The 15,942-nt window shown below is 43.5% G+C and overlaps 1 protein-coding gene across 1 annotated transcript; it reads right to left on the bottom strand.

Moving 5' to 3' along the window:
* Positions 1 to 7,050: 7,050 nt before the first annotated feature.
* Positions 7,051 to 13,695, bottom strand: LOC120051755 (prosaposin receptor GPR37-like). Its single transcript, XM_038998642.1, has 2 exons — positions 13,288 to 13,695; positions 7,051 to 7,884 (listed from the first exon to the last, which is right to left on the bottom strand). The coding sequence occupies exons 1-2, from the start codon at positions 13,693 to 13,695 to the stop codon at positions 7,051 to 7,053; spliced, it is 1,242 nt and encodes a 413-aa protein (XP_038854570.1).
* Positions 13,696 to 15,942: the final 2,247 nt, after the last annotated feature.

Below are 15,942 nucleotides of genomic sequence, written 5' to 3'. Positions count from 1 at the left end.
ATCTCCTCCTCATGGACTGCACCAGATTTTCCAGTTCTTGCTGTGAGATGTTACCCCATTCTTCCACCAAGGCACCTGCAAGTTCCCGGACATTTCTGGGGGGAATGGCCCTAGCCCTCACCCTCCGATCCAACAGGTCCCAGACGTGCTCAATGGGATTGAGATCCGGGCTATTCGCTGGCCATGGCAAAACACTGACATTCCTGTCTTGCAGGAACTCATGCACAGAACGAGCAGTATGGCTGGTGGCATTGTCATTCTGGAGGGTCATGTCAGGATGAGCCTGCAGGAAGGGTACCGCATGAGGGAGGAGGATGTCTTCCCTGTAATGCACAGCGTAGAGATTTCCTGCAATGACAACAAGCTCAGTCCAATGATGCTGTGACACACTTCCCCAGACCATGACGGACCCTCCACCTCCAAATTGATCCCGCTCCAGAGTACAGGCCTCGGTGTAACGCTCATTCCTTCGACAATAAACTCGAATTTGACCATCACTCCTGATGAGACAAAACCGCGACTCGTCAGTGAAGAGCACTTTTTCTGGTCCAGCGACGGTGGGTTTGTGCCCATAGGCGTCGTTGTTGCCGGTGATGTCTGGTGAGGACCTGCCTTACAACAGGCCTACAAAGACCTCAATCCAGCCTCTCTCAGCCTATTGCGGACAGTCTGAGCACTGATGTAGGTATTGTGCGTTCCTGGTGTAACTCGGGCAGATGGTGTTGTCATCCTGTACCTGTCCTGCAGGTGTGATGTTCGGATGTACTGATCCTGCGCAGGTGTTGGTACACGTGGTCTGCCACTGCGAGGACGATCAGCTGTCCATCATGTCTCCCTGTAGTGCTCTCTTAGGCGTCTCACAGTACAGACATTGCAAATTATTGCCCTGGCCACATCTGAAGTCCTCATGCCTCCTTGCAGCATGCCTAAGGCACATTCACGCAGATGAGCAGGGACCCTGGGCATCTTGCTTTTGGTGTTTTTCAGAGTCAGTAGAAAGGTCTCTTTAGTGTCCTATGTTTTCATAACTATGACCTAAATTGCCTACCGTCTGTAAGCTGTTAGTGTCTTAACGACCGTTCCACATGAGCATGTTCGTTAATTGTTTATGGTTCATTGAACAAGCATGGGAAACAGTGTTTAAACCCTTTACAATGAAGATCGGTGAAGTTATTTGGATTTTTACCAATTATCTTTGAAAGACAGGGTCCTGAAAAAATGAACTTTTTTTTGTTGCTGAGTTTATATGCTAAACCCTGCTATGATTACAAATCAGGGTCAGTAATAATGATGCTGAGGAGAGTGAATGGGACATAATGAGAGCCTACAAAATGGTGGAGATAGCTGAAGAGATCTGAAGGTCCTACTGAACACCAGTTATTGCCATGAATAACCCTTTTGTCGAAAAAAGCTTTTTGTCAAGAGAAAAAAATAATTTGGCAGCTCATAGCTATGTCATTGTAGCCTCACATCCCAGTAGAGGAGGTGAAGGGGGGACCACTTATTGTACCCCTAATAGCAGGCAGGCAGTCCTTTCAGCGCATTCAGTAAGGGAGGGAAGGGGGAATTCTCAGTGCGAAAAACACTAATTTATGCACTCAAGCATTCAATCACAGGCGGTGACCTAGATATTAGGAAACAATGCAACAGAGGGTTTAGACAATAAAGCCCTTATCCTCCCAGGATGGCTGTCCATCCGCTCCATCAGATGGATCCCATATACAACAAGGCTGAGCTGAGCCGACAGCCCCGTCTGCACCCGCACTTACAGGGCACTGCCCACAGCAGGGAGTCACGACATGGCAACCATACTGTGCGCTGTGGATTCCTCCAAAAGCCATTGGGATGTGCATGCAAATCAACTCGGTCTCTCATTAACTAGGTACTATATGTACAAGTGCATCAAAACATTGTGCTTATTTTTACATATAGTACATATGCCAATGTAGAGCCGAGGTACCGCTAATCCTTTCTGAGACAAAGGAGTTCAGTGCCAGAATCTCTGCGGGGGTGAGTTTCCCAGAAGTTTTGCAGCACTAACGTCTTTACGAGTTTTACACTAGTAAAACTGTGACGCTTTAATGTTAAAGATCCATTGATACCGGGAAAATTGCCTGTGTGTTTACATAGCCATTTGGTGTCTGTTTCATAGAAACCAGGGAAATTATGTTTGGCATGTTTTGGCTGTCACGTAGCATTGTTTGGTCTGTGTTTTAGATGGTGTTAGGCTCACCAGAGTTTATTTGAGGAAATCTGTCTTTTCCGAGGGGCTTTTCTTTCCTCCCAAGGGGCTCCTGAGTGGTGCAGTGGTCTAAAGGCACTGCATTTCAGTGCTAGAGGCGTCACTACAGACCCTGGTTTGATCCCGGGCTGTATCACAACCAGCCGTGATTGGGAGTCCCATAGGGCGGTGCACAATTGGTCCAGCATCGTTCGGGTTAGGGTTTGGCTGGGGTCGGCCGTCATTGTAAAATAAGAATTTGTTCTTAACTGACTTGCCTAGTTAAATAAATAAAAATATATAAATGAGAGACTGGGTTGTGCAAACACACGAGTAGATGTTTGAGGAACATCCAACTGGTCATGCAGACAGAGTGGTAGTGATATACTAGCCCATAGTAAATGTTTTGTGTCCACGTATACCACATAGGGGAATTTGACAGAAACGTGGAGACAGACCTGGTTATCGTGGACTCATATTGTAGCATTAGTCTCGATGAGCGTGTTGACATGGCAACCATAAACTGTGATGGGTAACATTACGGACAGCGTTGCCCTGTACCAGATATAGAACGTTCTATGTATATGAGAGTACCATCATTCATAACACAGATGAATACAACATACACTTCACGTATCAAACCCAGACTATATCCATGTGGACCACCTATATTGCCCTGAAGTTCCAAGTCATATCAGAAACAAGAGTTTACAAGCATTAAATATTCACAGGGCACACGCCTTACAACAGAATAGATGTTCACTTGTACAGTATAATTATTAATCCTCAGATGTGTGGGTTGGGACACATCTGAAAATCTTTTGACTGGGCAGACTTCATGAAAATACATGACAGTTTCGAACAATACCAAAGGGGCTTTTCAACAATGAAATACCACATCGTTTCAGAGTGCAGTGAGTAGCGCACCAAAACATGATGTTATGTGAGAATGTGTTTTGAACCAATGACAGACACTTTAATCGATGGATGCTGCATTTCTGCATGCTTACTGTATAGTTACCTGATAGATCCAGCTGTGAGATGGGAGACTTGCTTTAGACTCTGCTTTCGATATCCACACTCACTGTTTTCTAATTTCACACCTTAGTTTGCATGTGGCATAACTCCCAGGGGTGGTTTTGGTTACCATGGCACCCTGGCTCCTTGTCAATCATGAAGGATACTGGGCTTGTACAGAATGCCCTGCCCATCCCACGTAACCCTGAAAGGAGTTAGTCTAAGGTCACTGAGCAACTTGTTTAGCGGCAATACATCAATGTATTTTCAAGCTATTGTTACCAAATGAAAAGAGGAACCTTTAATTGCAACTAGGAAGCAGGGATGTCCAACCGACTCACAGGTTTTCATGGAAAGGAATTACTGTGATATACTGGACTTTTGGCATATTGTAAATCTTTCGTGTTTTTGATCATCATTATGAAAAGTGAAGCAGGATTTTTTTAGGGACGCTCAGGTAACTGTCACTCTAGCGGCCGACCGACAGATGCCCATCAATCACATCCAGCTGCCTTGTTAAGTTATAATAAATGCCTGTGGATTTAAATGAATAATTCTATTACATGGGCACATAACATAAAGAAGGAACCAAGGTTGTTTTCATCTGTAGACTACACTGAAAAACCCTGTGCATACTGTACATAACTGTTGAATACCATACAAACAGTGACTGTGGTCAGTATGATTGTTGATGAATGAAATGAGGAGCATGCGGGTTCAGGAAAACTGACATCTTTGTTGTTCTGCGGAGGTCCTGAATGGCAGCTTCTGTGGCACAACAGTTTTTTCATACAACAGAGAGCTTGAACCTCACAGTGAGTTGCAGATTGACCAAGACACTTTCAGGCATGTTATTTTGGATAGTTAATAGAGATGAGCGCTAATATTCTCAGTTCCCATAAAAAAATGCCATTGTCATTGAACAGGGTATACATACTGTAGATACAATTGTGCATGTTTAATGTCACCACAAGCTCAGCTAAAGTAAGAACTCAGTTACAGTGAGAACACATTCCTTAACAACATCAATGCACTGCCTCAACAAAAGGACCTCACTCTTATGACTGGATGAGCATGGGAGGCTGAAATAATTTTGAGGGAACAATTTCTTTTTCGCTTTTGATCAGATTTTGCTTTTCTGATAGCTGGACTCTGGCGACATGCCATTCCATTGAAAACAGCAGTTCCATCCACAGATCACCTACCGTAGCCATGGATTTGCATAACGGTCGAGGTTCAAAAATACTTATTTTCCCGGTTTCCAAATGAATACACTATTCCAGTCTTTTTGTCAAAATAGGTTTAGCAAAACGTTGAACAACGATGTCTCATTTCTGGTAATGTGTTGGCCTGTAAAATGTGTTGTTGTTCAATGGCCCTCAGCTACAGCATTATCCTAACAGTCAGAGTGAACTCTATGGAGCCTTTTACTTCCTGTGGAGAGAAAAAAAAGTGTAGTCACTATGCATAATCCCATCAGGAACAGAGGGAGTGATTGAAAATGAAAGACGGGCTCAGAAGCACTGTGGGAGGACAGTGTTGTGAGGAGAATAAGACGTTGTGTTCCATAACAAGACCGGATCTGACAGCCAAATGATTTGTGGACATCATGGGTCTATATACGGCAGATGAAAGTCGTACACCATTTTGTTGCACTGTGTATGGACGTGATGGCAGCCATGTTGTAGTAGATTTTGCTACTGTAGTATTGCAGGCAGGCAATATCTTCACAATGTATTACACATCAGGACCAGGAAGCTATAAAACAACATCATTCTGTTAAACAGAGACAATGCAATTTTGCCTAAAATATGATTGTGTCCATCTATGCCGTTCCTATCAGCGCAGATGTTACTTGATCGCAAACATGTTGTAAGCTTGACATTCAAGTCAAGCATGTTCCAGAAATGTTCCAAGGACACCGTTTTCAATAGAAACGTTCTTAGACTGTCTAGAAAACTGGACGACTATACAGAACATTGAAGGAAGGCTGAACTGAACCAACCAGAAACATGGTTAGCAGTTAGCAAGGCTCACGTCTGAAATGAACTCCTGAGAGCCAACAACCGACCATCGCCATGGAAATGCATGATTCGCACCATACCCTAGTTAAGTCCAATACTATGAACCCTTCTCTCTACCCACCCTACCATCTGATCTGACTCCCTGCCACTCGGCCAACCATGACGTCATGGAGACAGCTGAGAAGCAGATTCCTGAGGTTGCCTTGGCGACGGGTAGTGAAACAAGGGTTACTGTGTACTCTGGGGAGTGGGTAGTGATGTCACAATGGCCAGATGAGAAACTCCCCCTCTGAGAGCTAACTGGCCATTTTCAGGAAACCACACACTTCTTCTCCATCTGGAGAATATTATCACATATGTTTAGTTCCCAAGACAAAATGATGAGGTAGATTTATTATCCATGGTTAACAGTTTTGGAAGAAGGTATGTTAGTCCCCAAATAGTAAGTGGATTGTTTATTCCAAGATATTAACATTTTGAGGGTCAAAGAAACATTCAATCAAATTCTGTGTTCTTTTTTTATTAAAGTGAGCAACAACAACAAAAAAGACCACTCCAGTAACTTTACTGACTGACTGAAGTGTATTGTACAGTTTTCTGCTATCAAATACAGAGTGCATAATATACTTACATAGCAAGGGAGCTAGGCATAACTTTGAACTGATTCACAAGAATCACCATTATAAGCTAAACACAATACAGTACGATCAGCCATTTTCAATATATTACTTTCCATTTGACGCAGACACTCTGTGGAGGCAGAAAAATAACATTATGACCCCCCCAAACAAATTATATAATAATTAAAAAGAGAAAACACTGGTGAGTTTATAATGAATTTGCTATAAATTGAATTGAACTATACATATGTATTCCTTTCCGTATGGTTTCTGTAAACATGTGGTCACCAACCATTGAGTGAAGATCACTTTGAGTCAAAATGGAAGCTGAGATCTACTGCTCAGATTTGTTTTAAACATGACTTAGAAAACGTAAGCCTTTGCAACATTAACCAATTACAGTTCTGTAACAATGAAGTTTGTGCAGTAGGCTATAGGCCCAATACATTATCAATGCTTGAATTTCCCTGCCAATGTTTTTCTTCTCAGACCATTTGGAAATTCTATTTAAAAAACGTGATTCAAAATGGGAAGACTTTGCCTTCCTGGCGCTAGGGCTGCTGAATCAAGTGCACCTACATCTTACAACCTAAAACAAATCAAAAATAAAGTGCAACTACCACCAACAGCACAAAACAAATAACAAAATAGGAACGCAAGGCTTTATTTTTAATTTTTTTACAGAAATGTTTGGTGATTGACTAGGAATGCCTTGGAGATCGACCACGGTTGGTGACCACTGCTGTAAACAAAGAGTGGACAGACATTATAGTACGTATACAGAACTCTGCCCTTAAGTAGACCGAGACACAGATGTCCACCAGAGTTTACGTCAATTTAATTCAAAGTAAATTCAGGAAATGAAGTGGACATGGATTTAGAATGGGATGTGCCCTTTATCCGCATTATCAATTCAATTCCTAAATTGACAGGAATAAAAAATGAACTGATCGTAACTCTTAAGGGCCGGTCTCCCAGACTCAGATTAAGCCTATTCTCTGATTTACAAGCACTCTCACTGGAGATTGTCCATTGAGCATGCATTTTATTCCAGGAGTAACCTTAACCTGGGTGTGGGGAAACCGGTCCAATTGGTTTAAAGTCCGACCTCTTGAACTCTTCACAGGGCAGTTGTAACTTTCTGAAGGAGGTCATGACCTTTGACCTCTCAGCAGTGGGTCCCCACGGTGGTGTAGGAGGAGGATGCCTCCCTGTGGATGGTGCTGAATGGTGACAGCTCCAGGTCGGTGGTGGTGCACTCGTGCTCGTTCTCCTCGCTGGTGGTGGCGGTGGTGGAAGACCTGGGAGGGCCGCACTCGTTACAGCAGCAGCAGCAGCAGTCCAGGAAGGCCCGGCTGAAGGGCTGGTACAGGCAGAACAGCAGGACGGGTGTCACCGCCGACTTACAGAACAACAGCAGCTGGCTGACCAGGTGGAGAATGTCCAGGGTCCGTCTGGGCACACCCGCTGCCATGTAGACTGTAACGATGTTACAGATGTTCTCAGGGATGATGCAGAAGCCGTAGAGGATGGCCAACGCCACAACCGTGCAGTTCATCTGGTTCTCCAGCTGGAGCTGCTTCTTGTTGCCACGCACACAGGCCCGCTCGGCCTGCTGGATTTTACGGGCAGTCACCAGGGAGCTGCCGATGGTGAACAGCGTTGGCAGGCAGAAGTAGCAGCCAAAATACCACCAGAGGCGGGCTCCGTCATAGGTCAGGCCCAGCACGTAGAGCGTGTCGGGGAGGTCGGTGGAGATACGAACCACGCAGCGCTGGCAGGGCGTCACATCCGGAGGCTCGCCATCTTCAGTGACCAGCTGGTGGATCAGGAGCTCTGGCAGGGCCAATAGGAGAGCCCCGATCCAGATAACGGCCAGCTTGGCGGCCGTGGAGGCGCAGTTTTCAATCATCTCGTAATACATCTGGGCGTTGGTGGCGGCGCGAAGGCGGTCAATGCACAAAGCACACAGGGTGAAGGTGGTGACCCCGAGGGAGGAGACCTGGAAGGACAAAGAAAAGAGAGGAGGAAGTCAGACACTACTGTATGCAGTTGATGTGTTATTACTGCACATTAACAATAACATCAAGTTCTGTCAAAGTGCTTCATTTTTTAGAGAGAAACAAGTATAGACTGTATCCAGGCCCTAGGCTTAACACACAATAGAGGAGAGACTACTCCTAATTGCAATGCACCTTGGGAAGTCTGGTTGAAATACCAAGGCCCCAGAGCCATCTTGTTCTCTGAAAAGACCGAAAGAATGTGTCCACTGTACACCATGCGTGTTCAAAACACAGTTTGGAACAATTCCCATGTGACAATGGTACATACAGCACAGTATACTAGATGTCAACAGGTTTAGAGCGGGACAGCTCTGTTACTTACCGCACACGAGTTCCTAATTTCCCATACTGAGATGTTTGAAAGTAGCCATGAGTAATGATTTATGTGTGATACTTTAAAGAGTGGGAAGACTACAGTTGGGCGCCAAAAAGGGGAACTTTAGACTTTCTAATTATATCAAATTATAATATTGATGACTGTATAACAAAATAAGGTGCACAGTATACCGTGTGCAAGGGAGCCCATGACACAGAGAGAGAGAGAGCGAGAGAGACTGTGGAAAGACTTTGATTTATATGCTAGGTCTTGTGACTCCCTCAGGGGGTTCTATTTATTGGGATTCGTTGATATGAACAGGTTTAAAATGAACTTTTCTGTGCCTGGAGGGGGGTATGAGGAATGTTTACCACAACAATGTGTGGACACCACCAAATATCCTTGCTATGTGTCATGACACACAAGGAATGCTTTGTCTCTAGTATCTTTCCCTCAATATGCTTGGTCAGCTTAAGTTGGAAATGTACTGCTGAGTAATTGTACATACGTAGCCAGTAATTTCATCACAGCTATGATCAAATCTGTTAAAACACACCATCACTCCAGAGGCCCCAGCTAAAACTGGCTTTTCATTATCTGACTTAAATGTATCTGCATGTCCAGATCTTATTTTAGCGAAGTGTTTTACCATTTTCTTTTCAGGACAACCAGGGAGACAAGTAGAACACAAAACAATTTGACATAAACAGTTGCATTCGTGAGTTTTACTGACAAATGTCATTGTAATTTTATATGAATGCTGTACAGAAATGGTTTGCTCAGTGGGAAATGAATATACAACTAGTCGGTGACAACTGTGTGGAGTTTGTGACAGCAACTATGTGAGCTTATTACAGTATTATAGACACTATGTCCTGGGATTGCCTATGATTTTTGTAGAAGACCCTGTAGCAGACCCCTTACATTCCCACAACTTATCTAAGCTTGTGAGAAATCAAGAGAAGAGAGAGGGAGTGAGAGAGAGAGAGAGAGAGAGAGAGAGAGAGAGAGAGAGAGAGAGAGAGAGAGAGAGAGAGAGAGAGAGAGAAAAGAGGGAGCAATAGAGAGAGAAGATATGAAGGGAGAGAGAGAGAAGAGCAAGGGATAGATAGAGAAGATAGGGAGAGATGGAGAGAGAGGGAGAGATGGAGAGAGAAGAGAGTGGGAGAGATGGAGAGAGAAGAGAGAGGGAGAGATGAAGAGAGAGGGAGAGATGGAGAGAGAAGAGAGAGGGAGAGATGGAGAGAGAGGGAGAGATGGAGAGAGAAGAGAGAGAGAGAGATGGAGAGAGGGAGAGATGAAGAGAGAGGGAGAGATGGAGAGAGAAGAGAGAGGGAGAGATGGAGAGAGAGGGAGAGAGAAGAGAGAGGGAGAGATGGAGAGAGAAGAGAGAGGGAGAGATGAAGAGAGAGGGAGAGATGGAGAGAGAAGAGAGAGGGAGAGATGAAGAGAGAGGGAGAGATGGAGAGAGAAGAGAGAGGGAGAGATGAAGAGAGAGGGAGAGATGGAGAGAGAAGAGAGAGGGAGAGATGGAGAGAGAAGAGAGAGGGAGAGAGTATTGTCAAGACAAAGCGCTCTCAGCAAATACCATCATCGTCAACGTGACAGCTATCCTCTAGAGCTGTGTCAACAGTGGCGGGCAGGCCTTGTCTAACTAACCTCTCACCTTGGTGTCCATAATGACAAATTGTCATGTGACAGAGCACTTAGTTGCCACAGGAGCCATTAGAATTAATTCCTCCACTGTTTGTGTAGTTATGCTCCATTAATTGCTTGATTAGCGAGTCGCTTAGCATAACGAGGATGCGTCTGCCGCTATCCATTTAATGTTCTTACCACGGAGTCTGTCTACTCAAAGAGACTCAAAGTGCTATGTCTGGGACTGTGGTTTTAAAATGGCCTACAGGTCATGTTGGCATAGAATGGGACTTACAAACACAATGACAATCACTGCAACTAAGCAGCTTACAGACTAGCGCTGGCAGTTTATACAGCATCACTCATACAGATCGTTTGGGTCGTTTTGAGGTTGTTTATTTGTCTTGGAGTCATTGTGTAGGCCTATACACTGAGTGTACAAAACATTAAGAACACCTTCCTAATCTCCCCCCCCCCCCCTTTTGCCCTCAGAACAGCCTCAATCCGTTGGGGCATGGACTCTACAATGTGTCGAAAGCGTTCTGCAGGGATGCTGGCCAATGTTGACTCAAAGGCTTCCCACAGATGTGTCAAGTTGGCTGGATGTCCTTCGGTGGTGGACCATTCTTGATAGACACGGGAAACTGTTTAGCGTGAAAAACCCAGCAACGTTGCAGTTCTTGACACAAACCAGTGCGCCTGGCACCTACTACCATACCTTGCCCATTCACCCTCTGATTGGCACACATACACAATCCATGCCTCAGTTGTCTCAAGGCTTAAAAATCCTTCTTTAAACGGTCTCCTCCGTTTCATCTACACTGATTGAAGTGGATTTAACAAGTGACATTAATAAGGGTTCATAGCTTTCACCTGGTCAGTCTATGTAAGGGAAAGAGCAGGTGTTCATAATGTTTTGTACACTCAGTGTATGTGCCCGGACAGATGAACTGTGCCACCTGGAGAAGGATTTTTATCTAGATCATTTCCTCTTCCAAAAGGAGTGTGCTTCCTTCTTAATGAACAGAATCGAGTTTCGTCCGGGTGAATGCTTCACACATATCCCATAAAAGGCACTCAGAACCAACAGTATGATAGTGAACCACAGCAAAACTATGTCATCTATCTTACATTAAGTACTTTTCCACAACAGAGAGAACAGACAGACTGCTAAAAGCAGGAGCTGAACCAAAGAGGTCTGTAAAGGAGTGGAGGATTGGACTCCATAAAACACAGAGACAGGTAAGCCCTAGCCCTAGGATGTTGGACTTGTGGAGATCTGAAAAGATGGGATAGGTGTAAGCAATAGTAAAAATTGCACATAGACTATCAGAGGACAAGGTGGGTCTGTCAACGTGTTGATTATACTTAATCCAATCAATTCAGATCTTTGTTCATTTTCATTGACGCTACTTTCACCAAGAAGGCTCAGTTGTTGAGCAGCATAGGTTTTACACTGTGACCTCAGACTGTATAAGGTGTTCCAAGTTCTTGGGCTGCATAACATCTAGGTTAGTCCGAATTCCTTGGGACGTCCCTACCCTTACCCCGTCCCAACCTTGACATTGGGACATCCCAAGGATCTTGTTTAGACTTTTCCATATCATCTAGATTCTTGGGTGTTGTCCCTAGCTGCAACTGGGTCTGGTGGGTTGCCTTTTAGACCGTATGTGATATAACCAGCAATTCTGTTGTTTTTTGAAAGGTGGATATCCTGTCCTATGAGGCTCAGTTCTATGATGTGTGGTGTGTCAGATTACGCCTTTCTTAACACAACAATCACCATTTACTGCACTTACACAGCAAGCAGAGCAGAGCTCAGTCTTCTCCAACTCTGTTCAGGAGAGATAGTGGGTTTGCAGGCTTTTGTTCCAGTCCAGCGCTAATACACCTGATTCAGCTAATTTTGGTCTAGGTTAACGACCATGATTGGTTGATTATTTGAAACAGGTGCGTTAGTGGTCGGCTGAAACAAAAGCACACTCCGTTTCTCTCTAGGACCTGTGTTGACGATGCCTGGAAACTGGATACAAACTGTTCACTGTCTGAATAGACCCCAGCGGCAATAATAGACCCCAGGGACAATAATAGATTTTCTTTTCATAATTTGGTCCTGCAACATTCAAATCACATACAGTATATGACATTCAGTATGTAGTACAAGTGTGTTAATACAAACCCTTCAGTAGGCAATGCTATGGCTACAAAATATAGACTTTACTGTATGGTTAGCTTTCTGTAACTCTGGAAAACATGTTATTTTAAAGGCCTGTCTTGGCTCTGTGTGATCCCTCATCACCTACATTTAACATTGTATATTTTACAATAGATGGCTGACAGAAGAGCTGCCTTACAGCTGAAACAGACAGGTAAGTTGATGCAATAACGGGTGTGGGTCTGATGTAATTATTGAGGCCAAGTGAGTTTCAGACTACTGCCTTATTAGGGAAAGTAGGACTGTAACCGTATCCCTGACATAGCATAGGTCGCCTAGGGGCTTTTACCTCTGTAGCTAGAATAGTGACACCTCCCCTAAAAGTTTGGAACAACAGGTTGAGGTGACATTCGGGAGAAAAAAAAATCTAGACCTAGTATGGGATCCTCCAAATACTGCAAACACTTGAAGCACAGAACATTGTACAGTGTAAGAATTGACATAAAGTGAGCATCAAAAGTATTGGGACAGGACACATTTTTGTTGTTGTTGATGAGTGAGAAAGTTAGACACACAAATATCATACCCCCACAAAAATGCCAACCTCCCCTGTTATTGTAATAGTGAGAGGTTAGCATCGCTTGAGGGTATGATATTTGTGCGTCTAACTTTCTCATTCATCATTATTCATGATTCATTCAGGACTATCCATAATCATGGTAGCATCCACATTAATGTAGAAGTGTTTAGAAACATATTGTATTCTTATTTATAATAAATGTGACTCCATTCATATCTATTAGGCACAAACTAACCTGAAACACAACCAAAACAAACAGCAAATGCATCCAATAAATGTGTAGTCACAAGCTTGATGTAGTCATTGCGTGGTATGAATATGGGACCAAATACTTTTTACTACTTTAATATACATTATTTAATTTGTCCCAATACTTTTGGTCCCCTAAAATGGGAGTACAAAAAGTGCTGTATTTTTTAAACGGTTCACCCGATATGGATGAAAATACCCTCAAATTAAAGCTGACAGTCTGCACTTCATAGTCATAGTATCATTTCAAATCCAAAGTGTCACTGCCCCAACACTTTTTTGCTCACCATATGTGACAGATTTCACAAGGAAGAGATGGTTATGACAGCAGACTTTGAACACCAACTTCATCACCCAATCATAACATTCAATCAAGTAACACAATAGCTAGTGGACATTATTACCTCAATATAGGGGATGATTTTACAGGAGAACTCCCCCAACAGCCAATTCTTGGTCAGTTCATGGAAGATCACCAAAGGCAGGCAAAAAAAGATGACAACAAAATCCCATAGGGCGAGATTGGCTAGAAGAGAATTTGAAATACTTCTCATGTAGTAGTTGTGGCACACAATGCACATGATTGCTATATTCCCAATTAATCCAACAGTGAAAATGATGACCGAAATGATCATGATGGCATATGCCCCATATGATTCTGCTGTTACGGGGTAAAATGGGTTTTTTACATCTTTTCTCCTAGTTTGAGGATTGAGAGGAATCAGTGGGGTATAGTCCTGGAGGTCTGGCAAAGTGAACTGTTCATAATCAGTGGAATGAAATGGCATGTCTGTTGACTGGTTCTGGGCCATAGGTTTAGGCAGCGGTTCCCACGTGGACAGCGGTGTGTCCAAAGACGCATCTGACAGCAAGGTTGGCTCGCTTATTTTGTTACCTTTTTTACTGCCATCCTTCGCATTTCTTCTCCGACGGTCTGCAGTTGCTCTTTTGTGTATGCAGATCCGGTTGTGCTCGTCACGGTGGTGTCCTCCTCGCTTATGTCTCGTGGAGGGCTTTAAATGAATGTATACACCATCTCGCGTTTCCATGGCTGCATGCTTCTCCGTGTCCAACTTTTCCTCCATCAGCCTTTTTGACTCGCCTTCCTCGGGTAACCAAATGGGTTCTGTTCCATTTGACGAATTGCTTTTGCGCATTGTTATTTCATTCATAACCCTTTTCGTATTGAATGAAGTCCCATTTAAGTTATCTATCCATGTCCTAACCACATCCCAAGAGGATGAACTTGGAGTATGCACCCTTTTATTGTCAATTTCGTTGATAACTCTGCCATACGACGAGTGAAATCTCTGACTATCACTATCGGTTTTGTGTAAATTCCCGATAGTGACGGCGGTTTCATAATGTCTAGGAATCAAATGTGTCTTCTCCTCGTGTATTTGCGTGAACACATTCTCGCTCCAAAGAGAGAAACACAGTAATCTTAAGAGTAGTACCAGCATTGTTTATTCTAAAACACGCAACAATAGTATATTGTATTACAAATATATTTATCCATGGATGATTACCACATCGGAGAGACGACAGAAACAAAGCCAAACCTTCATTCCATAGTTGTCAACACCACTTCGAATTAAATAAAGTGCACTTGGCAATTGACAGGTGCGTCTCCGAAATGCGACAAAGTAAAGTTCACCAACGGTTGTTTTCTCACCATGTGAAGTAGGGTATGTTTGAATTTCGTCTGTGCCTCTGAATATATAACAGATTGTAAAAGGGTTAAATGGACACAAGATCGCATTTCCTATTCAAAAGCATTTGCTTCTAGGTCCGAAAAGCGCCCTGGACGGTTATTACTGGTACCCACGATCCGGGCGCCCAGAGTCGGAGATGGAGTGCGTATTGTCCGGGATGTGCCAAGCTCTGTCTGGAGCTGCGCACGTGAGCATCACGGAGAGAAGAGACGGGCTCCCCTGGCGGCTAACCCGGATCTGTTCAACTAAATCAGTCAGCATCACTCAACCACGTCAGACAATGTTTCTCCTTGAAATACTGTAAGTAGCCTACAAATGTTTTTTTGTTTTGCTGGAGGTTTATCTCTGTTGAGAACCTAGAGGGCGTTTTTTTGTGAAACTTTCCAACAACATGATTCACTGCAACTAGACGTTTATGTTCAGCGTGGTGGCATGTTGTATAAGGACTACTGTACACATCAATGGATATGGCCTGGACTGCAGGACCACAACGTGTAAAAGGCATCTCACGGTTGCGCTGTATTGGGGCGCTCGGGTTCATGGAAGCAAAGCATTCATTGTCTTTTTTGTGTAAAACTAAACAGGGGCCTATGCTTTCAGCAATTCCAAAAACACCAGCATACTAGGCTATTGGCTGCCACATTCAGTGGACAGGAGTTAAAGTAACTGTCCAGGGTTTCCAGATCTCTATGAAATATTACTTATAATTAATTACAATATGAGTGGAATAGTTTCCTTCCAAAAAACAGTAATTAAGTATGTTAATCTTTTCTGTGTTGGAATGGTGTGGGGGTACCCCAATAACAGAATGGTGTGGGGGTACCCCAATAACAGAATGGTGTGGCCATATGCATTTGATAAAAAATATTTATGCTAGTATTCAGCTGACTGGCCAGATCATCCTCCTCCGGAGTATGACATCATACTCTGTGAGAAAATAGCAATCATCAGTTGTGGCTGCTTTGGATGATGTATTGTTGTCTCTGTCTTCTTGCCTTTTGTGCAGTTGTCTGTGCCCAATAATGTTTGTACCATGTTTTGTGCTGTGACCATGTTGTGTTTCTACCATGGTGTGTTGTCATGTGTTGCTGCCTTGCTCTGTTGTTGTCTTAGGTCTCTCTTTATGTAGTGTTGTGTTGTCTCTCTTGTCATGATGGGTGTTTTGTCCTATATATATATGTATATAAAAAAAATGTTTAATCCCAACCCCGTCCCCGCAGGAGGCATTTTGCATTTTGGTAGGCCGTCAATGTAAATAAGAATTTGTTCTTAACTGACTTGCCTAATTAAATAAAGGTTAAATAAAATAAAACAAAAATAATAGTCTGTTTGAGATACAAGTGA

This window comes from Salvelinus namaycush, chromosome 8 (assembly GCF_016432855.1).
Source record: "Salvelinus namaycush isolate Seneca chromosome 8, SaNama_1.0, whole genome shotgun sequence".
Lineage (NCBI taxonomy): Eukaryota > Metazoa > Chordata > Actinopteri > Salmoniformes > Salmonidae > Salvelinus > Salvelinus namaycush.
This window is presented reverse-complemented; position numbering and strand designations above follow the sequence as displayed.

Bases quoted from the DNA above. Each gene is read 5' to 3' on its own strand.
- LOC120051755 (XM_038998642.1), bottom strand. From the start codon at position 13,695: ATGGCCCAGAACCAGTCAACAGACATGCCATTTCATTCCACTGATTAT. The intron at 7,885-13,287 runs GTAATAATGTCC...TTGTCCTTCCAG, and splicing joins AAATCATCCCCTATATTGAG to GTCTCCTCCCTCGGGGTCAC.